Source organism: Phyllostomus hastatus, unplaced genomic scaffold (genome assembly GCF_019186645.2).
Source record: "Phyllostomus hastatus isolate PE091 unplaced genomic scaffold, TTU_PhHast_1.1 phas_scaffold_129, whole genome shotgun sequence".
Classification (NCBI taxonomy): domain Eukaryota; kingdom Metazoa; phylum Chordata; class Mammalia; order Chiroptera; family Phyllostomidae; genus Phyllostomus; species Phyllostomus hastatus.
Genome location: NW_025334009.1, coordinates 8,951,467 through 8,968,591, shown reverse-complemented (window position 1 = coordinate 8,968,591; position 17,125 = coordinate 8,951,467). Strand labels below are relative to the sequence as shown.

Here is a 17,125-nt window from a genome sequence, read left to right as displayed (position 1 = left end):
TTTGAGCCATTTCCCAAAGGAGGCCCCCCCCAAGGACCACACGCCAGATCACTGGGGCTTCCTTCTGGGAAGGACTTCAAGAGCTCCGCAAACTCCCACGGCCCCACGGATGAGCCACGCCAGTCTGAGGAGGAACACTCCCAGGGGAACAGTCTTGGGGACCCACCGTCTCCCCTCCGCGTCACGTCAGAGACCTTGGCGCGCACCAGGGGGACCCGACCAAGGAACCTCGCTTCCGCGTGGGCGGCTCGTCCCAGGCACTGACGAACAGGTTTCTCTGTCTTATGGTTTGGGATGTAGAAAACATCATGCAGTTGTAACAAGTTAACATAAAATGCAAGCCCAACTAGCAACAAAAGAAAGTTCAAAGTCACTGCCTACTTACCTGCTTTTAGACCTGAGGATTACGCAGAGGACAATTTTGACAAACCTATCATCTTGCTAAATCACCCGTTCACTGTGATGAAATCAAGTGGGTGTTTTAGCACTCGCTTTAGTTGCTATAGAAATACGTGAGCGACACGCAGAGGGCATGCCGCAGGGACCATGGAAGCAATCTTTGTGTCAGGACTCGACGACCTACCAGCGGGGAGTGCAGGAGCCTGGTGGCCACCTCCCTCTGACCGGCCACCACGCACAAATAGCAGAGGAAGTTCAGCTTGGCCCGGGAGGCCCCTGCCGTCTTCTCGCTGGAGTCGACCTGCGCGCACGCCTGCTGCAGGAAGGCGTTCCAGTCCTGATCCTTGAGCAGGGCCAGCTTCTCCACTGTGAGAGGGGGAAAGAAAGTCTCAAAGGCGGGTCTCATGAAACGGGACTCCTGGAACTACCCCAGGAGAGAGCAAACCGGAATTTCAATAGCCGAGTATGGAAGACATCGTGACTTCCTGCTATCAAACCCAACACACTCCACAGCTGACACTATTTTTTTTTAAAGATTTTATTTATTTTATTTTTAGAGAGGGAAGGGAGGGAGAAAGAGAGAGAGAAACATCAATGTGCGGTTGCTGGGGGCCGTGGCCTGCAACCCTGGCATGTACCCTGACTGGGAATCGAACCTGCGATACTTTGGTTCGCAGCTCGTGCTCAACCCACTGAGCTACGCCAGCCAGGGTTAGCTGACACTATTTTTATTTACTCTTCTGTACTCATTTCTCTTTCTTCCTGTGGAGACTTTTTTAACTAGGTCCATGGAAAACTACGCTTTAAAAAAAAAAGCAGATGCCCAAAGGAGATTCCTCCTGCCACTGAGAATATAATAAAGTGCGAAGTTATAAAACTGTACTATGAAAAAGCAGACTCTGTGTACACAGCAATCTAGCCTTAAAACAGTAGAAAAGCCAATCGCTTTACGGCTGTTAAAAGGTTCCAGCGAGCTCCGCTGAGCAGAACCAGGTCGGCATGACAGCTGAAGTCACCTGGAGTCCACCGCCCCCCCCACCACCCCGCCCCAGTCCCTACGAGAACTGAAGGCAGAAACCAGGACGGGAGACGCCGTTCAAAGTCATCACGGCCCCGCTGCTCTCCACCCTGACGCAACACAACCTGCGACCGTCACCTCCCAGGACAACTCGAAGGGGGAGAAGAGTATTTTGACAGTAATCCTCTAGGTTCCCATAAATTGTGGTTCTACTTGGCGTGGTTTTATTTAAATTTGAATATACTTTACTTTGATTTGATTTCAAATCATAGTTTCTACTGTAGCTATGATGAAGTTAGTTTCAAATCTAGTTTAACCACTTCATCCAACAAAATACATCAATGTGTAAGGCACTAAAAAACTCCTGATGCTGCCCCGAACTCGGACGTCCCATGGGGCCCAAGGGAATGTAACTCTCTTCCTCGACACCTCTCCGTTCCCACCCCCTCCCCACCACAGAGGTCAGCCATCTGGCCCCGTCCTCAACCGCCCTGGGTCCTCGAGCAGAATCGCCATTCTCCACTGCGGCTCCCAGCCCTCCACACCCACAACCGCACCGTCAATGCTGGGAAGCCAGGGGGCGCTGCAAGGGGAAGGACAGGAGAAGGCCCCCCCAACAGGAAAACTCACACAGCTTTACAGGCACTCCCTCTGGCCCCCACCCCGCTGCACAAGAGTACAGGACAGCCGGGACGGCCCCGTCAGGTCAAAGGCAGGCAGGCACAAACAGGCCACAGGTTGTAACTTACAAAACGTTGCCGAGAGAACAGCCCCTCGGCAAGAAAATAGACATTTCGCTGTTAATGAGTAAAATATTCATCTGCTACCAAACTTCCATCTGCTCAGGGTCTGTGTGCTCCGTGAAGCCTTCGTGAACCTACCTGAGTGTGCTGGTAGATGCAGTAGTTTCGGGTCAAACTTGATTGGAGGTGGTTTCATTATCTGTGGTTTAAGAAAAAAACAACCTTTTGAGACAGACACTACTGACACTGGCTCCTGCTGTACCTCCTATATCAGATGATAAAATCAACGAGGACAGAAAAGAATGCTGTAAATGTTGTCACCAATAGTGCCCTTTTGGATTAAAACCTACAAATAGGGATAATGTATAAAAGTAAAATTATTTCAATGATTTGCAAGAAAATAAAGCCTCATCACACAGCTCGCCTATCTTGGCTTGTTTGTAAGCTAACTTACCTCGAGGTGAGAAATGGAGTCATTCAACAAAACACGGATCGAGTACGTGCCAGAGGCGGGGGCTACACTAGGTGTTAAGAGAGAGACCTCTGCCAGAGAGCTGACACTGACACTGTGGTTAATACAACACACACCTGTTAAACAACAACAACAACAACACATAAGCAGCAATGCAACACAGGCAGGACGTAATTACAGACAAAAATGTCCCGAGAGAAATGTTTCCGAATGTCAGAGAATGCAGCAAGCACTTCAGGCCGACGTGGTCAGGACAGGGTTTGTGGAAGGGGCACCGAGGTCTTACGAATGGCTAGGACCCGACGGCTGAATTCAGGAAGCCACCGTCCTAGGACACTGTGACATCCTGAATTGGAAAGTGCATGCTTTTTTTTTCTTTTCTTTTTTCTTTTTAGGGGAAAAGTAAACATGTCATTGGATCCACACATTTGAAACAGCTGGAATATTTGTCTTTTGACTTTTAATAAAAAAATTTGTGCCCCGGCTGGTGTGGTTCAGTGGATTAAGTGCCAGCCTGTGAAACCAAAAGAGTCACTGGTTCGATTCCCAGTCAGGGCACATGCCTGGGTTGCAGGCCACAGCCCCCAGCAACCGCACATTGATGTTTCTCTCTCTCTCTCTCTCTTTCTCCCTGCCTTTCCTCTCTAAAAATAAATAAATAAAATCTTTTTAAAAAAAAGTTTAAAATTTTAAAAAAGGCTACCGACTAACGTTTCCCAGAAACAACTAAATGTGGTTATCAGATAAAAATAAAGAAATAGAGAATATGGTAAAAAAAAAAAAAAATCACAAATTGTTCTTGGAGGCCCCCAGGGAAAATGCCCCATTACACGTTAAATTCGGCAGAATATGCAGTTCCCCTGCCAGGCCTCTATGCCTACAAAAAGAAGTAGCTCCATTATGGAAAACAGCCGGGTAATCTACATTAAATATTTTCTTTCTAGTAAATAAACATGCATCCAAGAGCCCATTCATTCTAAACTACAGTGTTCCCCAATGAGATGAGAGGAAACCATCATAAATTAATACAGAAAAAAGACATGCAAACGAATTAAAATACAGAAGAAATGGTGTGTGTTGGAGACGGAACGTCCACAGAAAACAAAGAGACTGAGGAATTAACACTCATCCCCCAGTCACACAGTGTCGCATTCCAAAAGCCAGGAAGCAACAGACACAGCACTGGAGTAGAAATGCGCCCTGAACCAGGAGTCCCCGAGCTCCCAGCCTCTGCCACCTCTGCCCTGAGCCCCGACCACCCAGGAGAGGGCGTGGTCTCTGTGTGCTCCGCCCACCCAACCAAGCCTGGTGAGTGGTGCTCACTGCCGTCTGCCTTTGTAACACATCATCAACTAGAATGTTTGGAGTAATCCCCGTTAAATGTGTATTGGGAAACCTAGGACCACACGAGGCAGGAAGAGGAGAGGGCTGCAGGCAGGGTGGGAGGTAGACAGGTAGACACGGGGCATGAAGGAGAGCAAGGTGGACAAGAGCAGCAGAAGTGACAATATCACCCAGGTGTCAGTCCTCAGCGAAATCTACAGCTCAGCCCTCAGCGGGCGGGGTGCCACTCCGTACCTTCGGATTGTCGATGATGGGGGTGACGACAAGGTCGGAGTCTGTGTAGATGAGCTCTCGCATCTGGGACTCCATGTCCTGCTGACTCAGGTGTCCACTGGTGGTCTGCAACAAGGACAAAAATTAGACTTTGCTTCTGGGACTAGCGGCGAGCTTTCGGAGCTGAACTAACAGGGCGCCGAGTGAAGTCCCCACTGAAAAAGGTCGTCTCACCCATGCGCCTCAGCCGCTGTTCAAAACACTTTCACAGCCAGTTTCATTCGATCTTCATGAAAACTCTAGATCGTATGTACCATTATTTCCATCTTTACAGATGAAAAACAGAAAAAGATCAGAGATAGTAACGAAGCTGTTCCTGTTTACTGGATGAGGTTAGGACTAGAACACAGATCTTCTGTAGTTTGATGATCTAAACGATGATGAGGCAAATCAGTTTTGCAATTACCAGCATGATTTTTAATCTTTCATCCACCAAACACTAACCAATTTAATTGTGCTTTACAGAATATTCACTATAAAGTTAAAATTACAGCATAAAGAATGTCAGGCTAAAGTACTGACCTGTTACCTAAGAAACACCGTTATCTTTATAAAAACCAGTTAAAGTAGAGTTGATAGATGATTAAAGTGAACAACTAGGTGTTTCCCATCAGTTATTCCTTTGAGACGTTTCTTGGTCCTCTAGTTAAACAGAACTGTTATTCCCAGGGCTATACCTCAGTATTTCACATCAGACAAAAAAGGAGGTTTACGCATTAAGAACTTCCATTGAAACACTGACCAGCAAACTGAATAAAACGGAAAACCAAACCAGTGAAGTGAAACATGAGGAAAAGAAATTATTCAAAACTGAGGTAGGGCCATGGATAATAGTGGGAAGAAGGGGAAGGGACTAGTCCAAGAACATGTATGAATGGCCCATGAACATGGACAGCAGGGTGGGGACCGACTGCGGGGGCGGCTGTGTGGAGGGGGGACAAAGGGGGAAAATACTGGAACAACTGTAACAGAATAAGCAATAAAAACTAGTAATAAATTTTTTTAAGAAAGAAACAAATTAATTAGCTAATAAAGTTACCAAAAACCAATGACCCCTTTGTAACCTAGAAGACAGACATATTTAAAAAAAAAACACATGAAAAATAAGGAGAAACTTTGCAAAAAAAATGGTTTTAAGAAGATGGACTTTCAAGACAGACCTGAAAACAATCCAAAATGAAATAACTAAAAATTATTAGAATATAATAATTAGTGAATATCTACAATAGTGTCAACAATAAAAAACATAGTTATTAAGGCAGACCAATTACAAAATTTATATGTAAAGTTAATTTCCTATAGGTAAGTTGAACGTATGCATAAATAACAAGTTATAAAACACAGTATCCCAACAGCAGAAAACAAACAACATATTCAGGAATACATTAAATGATCAAAAATTACAATGAGACCTCATTTATAAAGTGAAAAAAATTAAGTTACAGAATTATGTTCCCTTGTTTGAAAATGAACATACGCGCAGAACCAAAAGTAGGGATATCAAAATGTAATCAGTGATGATGCTGGGTAATTAAATTATAAGCAGCTTTTTAATTTCTTGTCCTCTTCCACATTTTTATATACTTTTATATATGGTTCCTACATTATATAAATTTTCATAATTGAATAAAATAGAATCATTGAAAAATTATAAAACAAATTTCCGATAGTGCTCATGGAACTCCTGCTTAAATTTCGCAATGAAATGATTACAGATGCTCCTCTGCGAGAAAGATCTGCCAGCCTGGCTGGCGCAGCTCAGTGGATTGAGTGCGGGCTGTGAACCAAAGTGTCGTAGGTTCGATTCCCAGCCAGGGCACATGCCTGGGTTGCAGGCCATGGCCCCCAGCAACCGCACTTTGATGTTTTTGATGTTCTCTCTCTCTCTCTCTCTCTCTCTCTCTCTCTCTCTCTCTCTCTCTCTCTCTCCCTCTCTAAAAATAAATAAATAAAACCTTTAAAAAAAAAAAAAAAGATCTGCCAGGAGGACAGCATCTAGCACACTTCAGAATGCACTTTTTACTTTGACACTTTCTACCTCATTCATAACCAAACCATTATTAGCAGAGGGGGATTTCATTCTAACCCACCTATGTTTCATGTCGATGAAGAAATAACTTCCACCTAGTCCCAATGCATTCCATGTTTGGGGAAGAAAACTATATACTCCCCAGACTGGCCTACAGATTCAATGCAATTGCCATCACAATCTCTGGCTTTCCAAACACTGACACGCTGATCCTGAAATTCACATGGAAACACACGAGTTCCAGAAGAGCCAAAACAAACTTAAAAAAGAATGAAGGTGGAAGGATCGGACTTTCTAATTTCAGAACTTACACAAAAGCTGCCAGGATCTTCGCAGTGCGCTATTAGCCTGAGAAGACACGGAGACCAACAGAGTAGAGCTGAGTCCAGAAACACATCTTCACATTTATAGTCAACTGATACCCGACAAAAATGCCAAAGCAATTACATGGAGGAAAAAACAGTCTTTTCAACAAATGGTGCTGAGACGAGTGGATATTCATGTGAAAAACAATGAGGCTGGACCCCCTACTTAATGCCACATGTAAAAATTACCTCAAAGTGGATTAAAGGCCCAAATGCAAATCTTCGTGACCTCGGCGCAAACAATGGTTTCTTAGCTACAACACCAAAAGCACAAGCAGCAGCAACAACAACACACGCACAAGTAATTTGAACTACATCAAAATTAAAAGCTGCTGTGCTCCAAAGAACACCATCTAGAAGGTGAAGAGACACCCCGCAGAACGGGAGGGAATGTTTACAGATCATGTGTTTAGACCATGTAAAGAATTCCTACAGCTCAGTAAGTGGGCAAAGGGTAGACGTTTTTCCAAAGACAAAGAAATGGCCAATAAGCACGTGGAAAGGTCTCAACACCATCAGCCACCAGAAATGTGAAAATCAATACTACAAAGACAGTTTCACACCCACGAGGATGGCTGTAATCAAAAAGAGATAAGAAAGTATTATTCACAATAGCCAAAATGTTGAAACAACCCAAGTGCCCACCCAAGGATGAATGAATAAACCGGTAGATATACACAATGGAGTATTACTCAGCCTTAAAAAGGAATGAGGTTCTGATACATACAACCCAGCGGACCTTGAAGACATTATGCGACATGAAATAAGCCAGAGGTAACAGGACAATATTGTATGATTCCACTTATTCGAGGTTACTAGGAAAATTCACAGAAGCAAAAAGTAGAAGTAAGTGGTCAGCAGTGCTGGGCGAAGGGAGAACGGGATGTAATTTTTAGTGAGAACAGACCTTCAGTTTGGGACGATGAAAAGGTTCTAGAGAGGGACAGTAGCAACAGTTGTACAATAACATGAATGTCCCTAACGGTAGAATGTGAATGCCACTGAACTACACACTTAAAAATGGTTAAAATGTAACATCTATTTTACTATAGTTTTTGTCAGAGACAGACCACGACAAGTTTTAGTGAGAATGTAAAACCCTCGAGGACTGCTGGTGAGACTGCAGAACGGCACGGCTGCTTTGGAAAATGGTTCGGCAGATCTTCAAAAGGTCAGAGTGACCATGCGCTGCGGCAATTCCCTCGTGCAGATACAAAGAAAAGCTAAAGCACACCCCCGGACAAAGACCCGTACCCAGATATTCCCAGCAGCATTACTCGTGACGGCCAAAAAGGCGGAAACAACTCAAATATCCATCTGCTGATGAATGGAAAAACAAACTGTGGTATGTACAACAGAGTATTATTTGAGAATAAAAAAATAATAAGGAATCAAGTTACTGATACAGGCTCCAATTTAGATCAATCTTAAAAACATTCTGTTAAGTGAAAAAGCCTGTCACAGAAGACCACATTTTTATTATTCCATTTATTTAAAGTATGCAAAATAGGCAAATCTATAAAGACAGAAGGCAGATAGGAGGGGTGAGAAACTGAAGGGAGCCAGGAGGGAGGGCGAGGGCTGGCGGGCCCGGGGTGTCTCGGTGGGGTGGCGGCGGGGTTCTGAAATGGGCAGTTTGACGGCTGCGGAACCCTGGGAGTATGCTGAGCACCCCCGGATCATACACTTCAAATGGGTGAATTACACAGTACGTCAATTCTATCTCTATACAGCTGTTACTGAAAAAAAGCAACTAGAAAGCACCTCTCTCTTAAGTATCCTTACTAGAGAAACCAGTGATAATCTAGGAAATGACATAATTATAAACTCTGTATTCACAAACATAGTTCAGAGATCAATCTGCCATTATTCTTCTGAATCTCTATGCTCATGTAAAAAAAAAAATTTGTCATCTCGGTTCACCTTGGTCAGAGGAGAAGCCTTCTGCGGCGAGAGCTGCGTCGCATCCTCGCCGGGACGTAGCCCCACTGCCGTGCTGGTTCTGGGCGTGGGACGCGAACTGAAAAGTACAGACCAGCCAGCATTAGTCAGATTTAAACCTCATCCTCCTTTACCGTGGTCTGGGAAACATAAAAACACGTCCCATGAAAAAGGGGGGAATGGGGTAATTCTACGTGATCTCATATATAAAAAAAAAATTTTAACTTCGTGTTTACATGACACTGTTATTTTTGTAGCTGTTTTTAAAGTAATTTCCTGGTTAGTTTATTGTTTCTTTTGTTTATAGCATCCATCTATGCTCCCTCGGTATTTTCTGTTTTTACTAAAAACCTTAAGACATTGGTTTTATTTTTTTTTTAAGCGTCTGCTGGTTTAAAGCAGGATTAACATAATAAAACAGATCAGATATTCTATAGAAGATAAATAACACTCACAATTTTATTTCAGAAAGTGTTTGCTATGGAAAGTTATCTTGGTAGCCACTGAGTGACCAGCTGTGTAAAATCTGCGTCTATAGTTAGTGGTCCTTCCTACACTCACCAACGACTGCGGTACTCTCCATGGGGGCCACTCCATTATGCCAGGGTCCCTGGTTTTGAACTTTTCACATTTTAAGAAATTCACTCAGCTCACTACAGTCTTCCGTAGTGAATTCCTTCAAATTCCCAAATATCAGCATTCTCACCTCTCTTTCACTTATCTGTATATTCGTTCATTAAACAAATACTCAGCATACCAGGCCTGACAGTGTGTGTGCAGTTTTGTTTTGTTTTTAAATACTTGAATTGTACCCGACTGGCATAGCTCAGTGGATTGAGCGCAGGCTGCAAACCAAAGTGTCGCAGGTTCGATTCCCAGTCAGGGTACATACCTGGGTTGCAGGCCGCGGCCCCCAGCAACCGCACATTGATGTTTCTCTCCCTCCCTCTCTCTCTCTCTCTCTCTCTCTCTCTCCCTCCCTCCCTTCCCTCTCTAAAAATTAATAAATAAAATCTTAAAAAAAAATACATGAATTGTGAAAACCAGGACGACAGGTGCTGTAGGAAGACTTACTTTCATCTCCCATCCCCGCTCTGCCGTTTTACGAACCTGAGAAGAAACATGGACTCATTCCGTTGACCCCCAAGAGTGTTCTTAGGCCGCAGCTCGGCTGGGTTTTCTGTGGCAGGAAGGGAGAGGGGTGTCCGTAAAGGAACTCAAGTGTCACGAGCCGCGCGCCACGCAGACAGGGACGTAAAGAGGAAGACAGCGCAAACGTGGAAGGAGCTCTCGGACACAGCGCTCCAAGCGGCACGCACGTGCTCAGACGCCAGCCCACCTAGTCTCAAGGAGTGACGCAGTCGCTGACCGCTCCTCTCCCCCTGGGCCTGTCCACTCGGAGGGCTCTTCAGAAGCTCCTTGGGATCCGGCAACCCAGGGCACTCCATCAGGTTTCTGCCGTTCGACAGGAGAAAGTCAACACGATCAAACTCACTTCTGAGCTTTCTGCATAGTTATGTGTGTATAGAACAAGAGGTTGGAGATGATCATTAGATTACACGTGACATATGGCATAGCCATGGAGTTAGAAAAGTAACAGTTTTCACTGAGTAGTGAAAATGAGCATACCATAACCAAGGCATTGTTCGAAGACGTCTATATGCCTTATCCCCAGAAAATAAATAGCAGCAGGCAGACTGGGGAAGTAAACCAGAACTCGAAGTACCAGTCACCCAGCAGGGAGTTTCCCTTCCAGTGAGTCCTACTGTGCGCTTTCCCCTCCAGTGCTGCCCAGCCCGGGCTCAATGGCAGCGAGTGCAGAGAAGCCCGGAGAGACGCCCTCTATTTCTGTTCCCAGGAACAGGAAAGGAGTCCCCCTTAGGTCAAAGCAGGGGAAGTCCCCCAGGTTTTATTTCTCTTTTTTCATGTGGTCCTGCCCCGTCCTCCAGGTAATCCTGCAGCCGCTGGCTGGGACCAGCAGCAGCTTCTGGCCGGTGCCTAACACTTGGAGGGAGGGGCATCCTCTTCTCTGAGCAAAAAAGCTATGGTCCCAGGAACATGAAGCAAATGTCCGTCACTCTGCTCTCTTTATTTACCTCTCTTTATTGTCCTCCAGCTGCTGGCCACAAACACAGCCGGCAAGACATAAGAAGCAGAAAACACAGTGACTAAGTGGGGTTTACTGTGGGAATGCAAGGCTGGCTCGATCTTTGAAATCCAGTTTATGAGAGCATCCATAATGAGAGTCTACATGAGAAACACCCCATGAGCATATCTATCAGAGAACGCATAAAGACATCTATCTGATTGAATTCAACAGCCCTTCAAACTCAAAAGGGGCGGCTACAGAAACCTCCAGCTCAGCGTCCTTGATGGGGAAAGGCGCTTGCGTCCTGCAAAGAGACCAGGCCAAGAGTGATTCATCACTCTTGATTCAGTATCTTACTGAAAAAACATCCTATTGAGGGCAATGAGGCAGGGAAAGGAAGCAAAAGGCACAGAGATTACAAGGAAGAGGGCAGACTGGGCTCAGAGGGGTTCCGTGACTTGCTGACGCCGTGGACGAGAGCCCAGCTTTCTGCAGGACCCAGTACTGTACAACGGCGAGAGCACAGCTGAAGCTCGCCGGCTCAGAGAAACTCCCGTTTGGGAGAGACTTTAAATAGAATTCAGCCTTCTCTATCTAACACACTGAATTTGCCAACATTCAAATTAAGAACCAGACAACCGTGTGAGTTGAGGGAGTAAAAAATCAATTCATAGGACTTCATGTCTACGTTCAACTACTTCTCACCTGTTCTTTTCGAAATGCCATCACGCTGTAAGTGGCCTGGGCTAAGAAGATTTTTATAATAAAGCACATTAGTCAGGATGAGCTAGGCTATGCTGCAGTGACATACAACCCCTCAAACGCCAGTGGCTGAGAATCTCCTAACTTTACGTCTTACTCACGCACACAGCCATGAAGGCTGGTGGGGAAGCTGTGTCCTCGTGGTCACTAAAGACCCACCCAGCCCGACAGCAACTCCATAATGACCCGCACTTCCCAATTACTTCACCGGGAGAAGTGCGGCAACTCATACATGGGCTCTTAGAGGTCCTGTCCGTAAATAACACTTATCACTTCTGCCCCTATTCTATTGGCCAACGCAAGTCACATAACCACACGTAACTGAAAGGGGGGGACAGGGTTCCTACCACATGCTTGCAAGGCGGGAAGCCACTTCCGGTGGGTAAAGAACTATTGACCGCCATCCTAAATCACTGGCTGGAGCATATACAACTGGTGGGAAAAGCGGCAGAATGAAGAACACAGAAATATCATGACTGAACTCGCCCTGACCGGTGGGGCTCAGCTGGTTGGGCTCGTCCTGCAAAGTGAAAGGTCGTGGCTTTTTGATTCCTTCCCAGTCAGGGGCACGGGCCTGTGTTACAGGTTCGGTCCCCAGTCAGGACGCATACAGAGGCAATCGATGGATGATTCTCCCCTTTTCTTGCTCCCTCCCTTCCCCTCCCTCTACAAACAAATAAATAAAATCGTTAAGACAAAAATGTCATGACTAAATTCAACAGCCCTTAAGCAAAAGCTTGATTTTTCTTTTATGAAAGCATAGAACTTCCTGTCACTGATGCGGCGTTATTGGAATAGCAGTGGGTATGGGTGTTTCATAACTGTGCCCCACACACCAAGATAAGCCGATTCTACCTGACGCTGGAATCCTCGGCGCCTGAGTCCTGATCTTTTCTGGTAAACGCATCCTTCCAAAATGAGTGTTGCAGTAGACCCGCCCAAGTTAATCTGTACAAGACATAAATGTTAAAATTCTATGTTAACGTGATTTTACCGTGGAGAATTCCCAAGACACATCCCAGTTATATGAATCAAACTTCGTAATTTATGACCTGCTTCATAAAAGTGGACCTCTGGAGATTTTTTTCGTATTTTACTCTTTCATTTCTGTATGTAATTAACCTCTTGAAACAGCAGCAAATAATCCAGAAACTTTAACTGGTACAGAATGAGTCCGACCACTAAGTATTAGAGATCTCAGGATTCCTATTCAATGAAGTCTGATTTTTAAAAAAAGAACATATTAGGCTCTCAAAACAGTCAGTTAGGAAATCTATAAATAATTTAAAATTTTAAAGTAAACAGATCACATATTCTCAACCTACAATCCTGTCACCTTTTCTGTTCCAAGACAGGCTAGGTTATCCTAGGGTACCTCACCTGTTTTACACGTTCCATTTTTGGAACTTCACTTTTAGAACTTCATTCAGACATAAACGAGAATATCCACTTCGTGACTCCACACAGCCACACCTCTGTTCGGGTGTCAAGATCCTACCCAGCTAGTTCACCCACATGGAAAGGATCTTCAGCTCTATCTAAAGCCCAGACTCACATTCAAACATTAAGTGTTACTACTAATAGATGACTATACCTCTAGGTATACTCATCAGACTCAGAAAGTCAAGGCTGATTAAAATTTAAAAACAAAAAATAAAAATAATTTGTATTTGGTAACTTCCTCAAAATTTCTATACTGATCAAAATTATAACACCGATGGTAAAGAGAAAGAATTTGCAACCATATATAATATCCCTTTTACACAAGGGCTCTTAAAATTCACTAATGGAGAAATAAAGTTGCCAATAAGAGGAATTCCTTTTTCATCCATTAGATGGGTGGAAATATCCAGGACCGACGGAGCCCGTGGCAGGTGACGGCGGTAGGGAGAGAGCTCACCTACGCTGCTGGGAGTGCAAACCGTTCCCAGAACGCAGCAAACGTACCAGCTATTTAATGTTCTCAGCCTCCGGCCAGCAACCCACTCTAAGAAATGTATCCAAAAGAGAAAATTGCCCAAATGAACAGCAACAAAAGTATCCCAAAGGACATTTACTACAGCAGTGTGTGTGATGTTCTAAAGCAAGACACACTCTAAATGCTTATTGTTATCATAGGTTATTGCTTGTACCTGCTGCAGCCATTCAAAATGACTAAGCAGATACAGAGAGAGAAAAAAGTAGGTTATGAAGTGGTCTCATTTATGCAAAAAAAGCATATAATATATAGATATAAATATGTCAAATTGTAGATATATCATCGTAAACAAAGTATATTTATATTCTATCAAAAGATGTCTGGAAGATTACCCACCGAAATAACACTAATCCTAAAAGCATTCTATTATGAGCATAGGAGGTTTGTCCTACAACTTATACAAGAACCAGCATTTTGACCTGGCTGGTGTGGCTCAGTGAATTGAGCACCAGCTTGCAATTCAAAGGGGCGCAGGTTCCATTCTCAGTCAGGACACACGTCTAGGTTGTGGGCCAGGTCCCCAGCAGGGGGCGAGTGAGAGGCAACCACACACTGATGTTTCTCTCCCTCTCTAACTCCCACCCTTCCTCTCTGTCTAAAAATAAATAAAATCTTTAAAAAGAAAAAAAAAGAACCAGCATTTCCTCATTTCCTCCTGCAAGTCCTCCCTCACATTTCATGAAGATAGAGAATGCAGTATTTCATACACTATACCAAATATATTCATCATTTTACACCCAGAAGCAGAGACCCCAATACTCGTTTAACACTCCCTCCCCCTCCCCCCAGTGACCTGGTGGCAGAACCAGGACTAGAAGCCAGCTGCTCTTGATTCCCAGGGGACCCTGCTCCCGTGGCACACGCCCCCCCGCCCCCACATGCCACAACACGGAAAAGTCACACGGCGCCTGCTGCCCTGACGGAAGCATCATAACACACATCGCACACTGAAATACCACTTGGCGTCATCGCCCTGACGACCTGGGCAGGACCTCCCCAGCCCAGGGGTCTAAGGCAGGTGCAGCCCAAAACCTACAATGACAACAACTGCGGGGCTTGGATTCGGGAGTCGAAAGAAAACCCATCCAGCTACTCGGCAACTACTGAATGCACTGAAAGAGAAAGTGACTTAAAATTCCTCATGCGTGAAAACACTTGCAAAGAGAAAACACCCACTGTAAACTCAGATTTTCTTTTTTAAAAAAGTAATTTGAACACCTCCTTATATATTAAGAACAGTATACTGTTTCAGAAGCACATCAAAGAAAAAAAAAGGATTCTGCTATTCATTCATATTAAAATATCATCCACACATACCTTTTCTGAGGATCTTTTTGAAGTAAGCCATCAAGCAAATTAATAAAATCCGAAGAAGCTTTAGGAAGAGAAGAATCTGTATACAAATTAATTCCCAAAAAGGGAGGAAAAAAGAGATAAGAAGATTAATACACACCCTACATCAACATTTAAAGTCACAGTATGTTAAGCACATAAATTACTTTAAAGAGAACACTGAATCTATCAATAACAATTAAGCTTTCATTTAAATAGGGGGGAGAGGGGCAGAAAATATTGTTTAAATTTTTTTTAAAGACACTTTTTGCTAGCTCTGGTTGGGTGGCTCAGTTGGTTAGAGCATTATCCCAGAATCCAAAAAGTTGTAGGTTCGATCCCCAGTCAGAGCACATACCTAGGTTGTGAGTTTGATCCCTGGTCAGGATGCATTTGGGAGGCAACCAGTGTTTATCTCTCACACCAATGCTCCTTCTCTCTCTCTCTCTTTCTCTCCCTCCCCTTCCTCTCTCTCTCCATAACATCAATTTTTTAAAAAAGCATTTTTTCAGCCCTGGCTAGTGTAGCTCAGTGGATTGAGCGCAGGCTGCGAACCAAAGTGTCGCAGGTTCGATTCCCAGTCAGGGTACATACCTGGGTGGCAGGCCATGACCCCCAGCAACCACACATTGATGTTTCTCTCTCTCTATCTCCCTCCCTTCCCTCTCTAAAAATAAATAAGTAAAATTTTTTTAAAAAAGCATTTTTTCCTAGACTACAAAACACATGAATCTCAACAAACTAAATTTTAACTAACCCCTAAAAGGACTTTAGGATTAATAATCCCAGTAAGGATTACCAGTCTGACAAACTCACACCCTTGTCTTCAACTATTAGTTACGCCTCATTTTCTGAGGCATGATTGATTTGACCAACTTTGCTTTATAATATACGATGACTGGAATGCTTGCAATCCCTCTTCATTTTCAGCAGGAAAATAACAAGCATCACAGTATTACGATATTGTTCAATTTTCTAAACCTCCAAGTTTTGCCTTTTTGAACTAGACAAATATACGAGTATGCACCACGACCAAATGGTCAGCAATGGTTAAAAGAAGGGGCCACGAAGACGGTGGCTGACGACATCGCCACGCACCCCTGAGGCAAAGCTGTCGAAACGCCTGGCACCGCCGGGCGCTCTGGCCACAGTCTGACCGAGGACTGTGCCACAAGCTGGCGTGGCCGCCAGCGGCATCTCAGCCGGACCTACAGCACCTTCGTTTTCAGGTTTCTTCCCTGCTTAAAAACCTTTAACTTACAGGAGAAAACAATAGTCAATACTGTATTAAAAAGTCATCCATATAAATAGCAATGACTGACTTTTACAAAAACTAAGACAAAACTAGTGTAAAAAAAAATGCAGTGTTTTGTTTTAAGAAATATAGACTATTTTCAAACTATCCAGAGTCTTATTTTTTTCACCTAGGGTGATTCTTGAAATATTGAAAATATTCTATATTCCTATTTTTTCCATTAATTAATCCTGAAGATTTTTTCTTTAAAAAATTGCCAACATCTTTTGTAAAGTTCTGTTTTTGTGACTTAAGATTCACTTTTTTTGTGGTGTACAGCAAACGGCTTTATTATGTCTATGTTGTAGTATTTTTTTTTCCTTAAAATTGTTAGTGGTAGATGGATATACTAATCACAATTTTATGATTAAAATGTCAACACTTACAATACTACAATTATATCTCCTTAAAAGACTTTAAAACTGGTCAGGGTAGCATTCTGATTCATGGAGATAAGGGCTGTGAAGGCCTGGTTTGTTACTATTCAAACACTAACTAGAAACAACTAGTTAGTTATTTCACAAAGGACGTGAGTCCAAACTAAGTAAATGGTACAGGCACACAAAAAAACTAAGAGGTTGAATTTTCTAAATCTTTAAGCCAGTCATCTCTTGTTATAGGAGCACAAAATAATGTGTTTTCAAATGAGGGAAGCCATTGTACTTTGCTTTCCATTTCAGTATTTTTTTCTTTTTAATTGGCAAGGGGAAAACTAACATTCCTAAAAATATCAATTGGGACTATGTTTTTTTTAAGATTTTTAAAAATCTTAAAATTTTTTTTCTCCTCTAGAGAGAGGGAAGGAGAAAGAAAGGAGGAAAAGCATCAATGGGTGGTTGCCTCTCTAGCGCCCCCCCACTGGGGTCCTGGCCCTCAACCCAGGCATGTGCCCCAACCTGGAATCAAACCACTGACACCCTGGTTCACAGGCTGGAATTCAGTCTGCTGAGCCACACCAGCCAGGGCCAACTGGGACTATTCATAAAATATATATTGGGGAGATTATGAATCAATAAAAATAAATCATTAAAGTGCACCTTTTAGTCAGTGTAAAGTACAAATTAACTGCACTTATAGTAAAAATCC

At 43.6% G+C, this 17,125-nt stretch overlaps 1 protein-coding gene across 2 annotated transcripts in view; it reads right to left on the bottom strand.

Annotated features, from left to right (window-relative positions):
- The window catches only part of ULK4 (unc-51 like kinase 4), a 311,597-nt gene that overhangs the window by 282,341 nt on the left and 12,131 nt on the right, over positions 1-17,125 (bottom strand). For both annotated transcript variants that reach the window (XM_045857407.1, XM_045857405.1), the window contains exons 8-15: positions 14,731-14,806; positions 12,291-12,383; positions 9,924-10,039; positions 9,695-9,764; positions 8,567-8,663; positions 4,211-4,315; positions 2,299-2,359; positions 584-765 (exon numbers count right to left, since the gene is read on the bottom strand). In XM_045857407.1, coding sequence (XP_045713363.1) covers positions 584-765; positions 2,299-2,359; positions 4,211-4,315; positions 8,567-8,663; positions 9,695-9,764; positions 9,924-10,039; positions 12,291-12,383; positions 14,731-14,806 — 800 coding nt within the window. The remainder of the gene's footprint in view (positions 1-583; positions 766-2,298; positions 2,360-4,210; positions 4,316-8,566; positions 8,664-9,694; positions 9,765-9,923; positions 10,040-12,290; positions 12,384-14,730; positions 14,807-17,125) is intronic.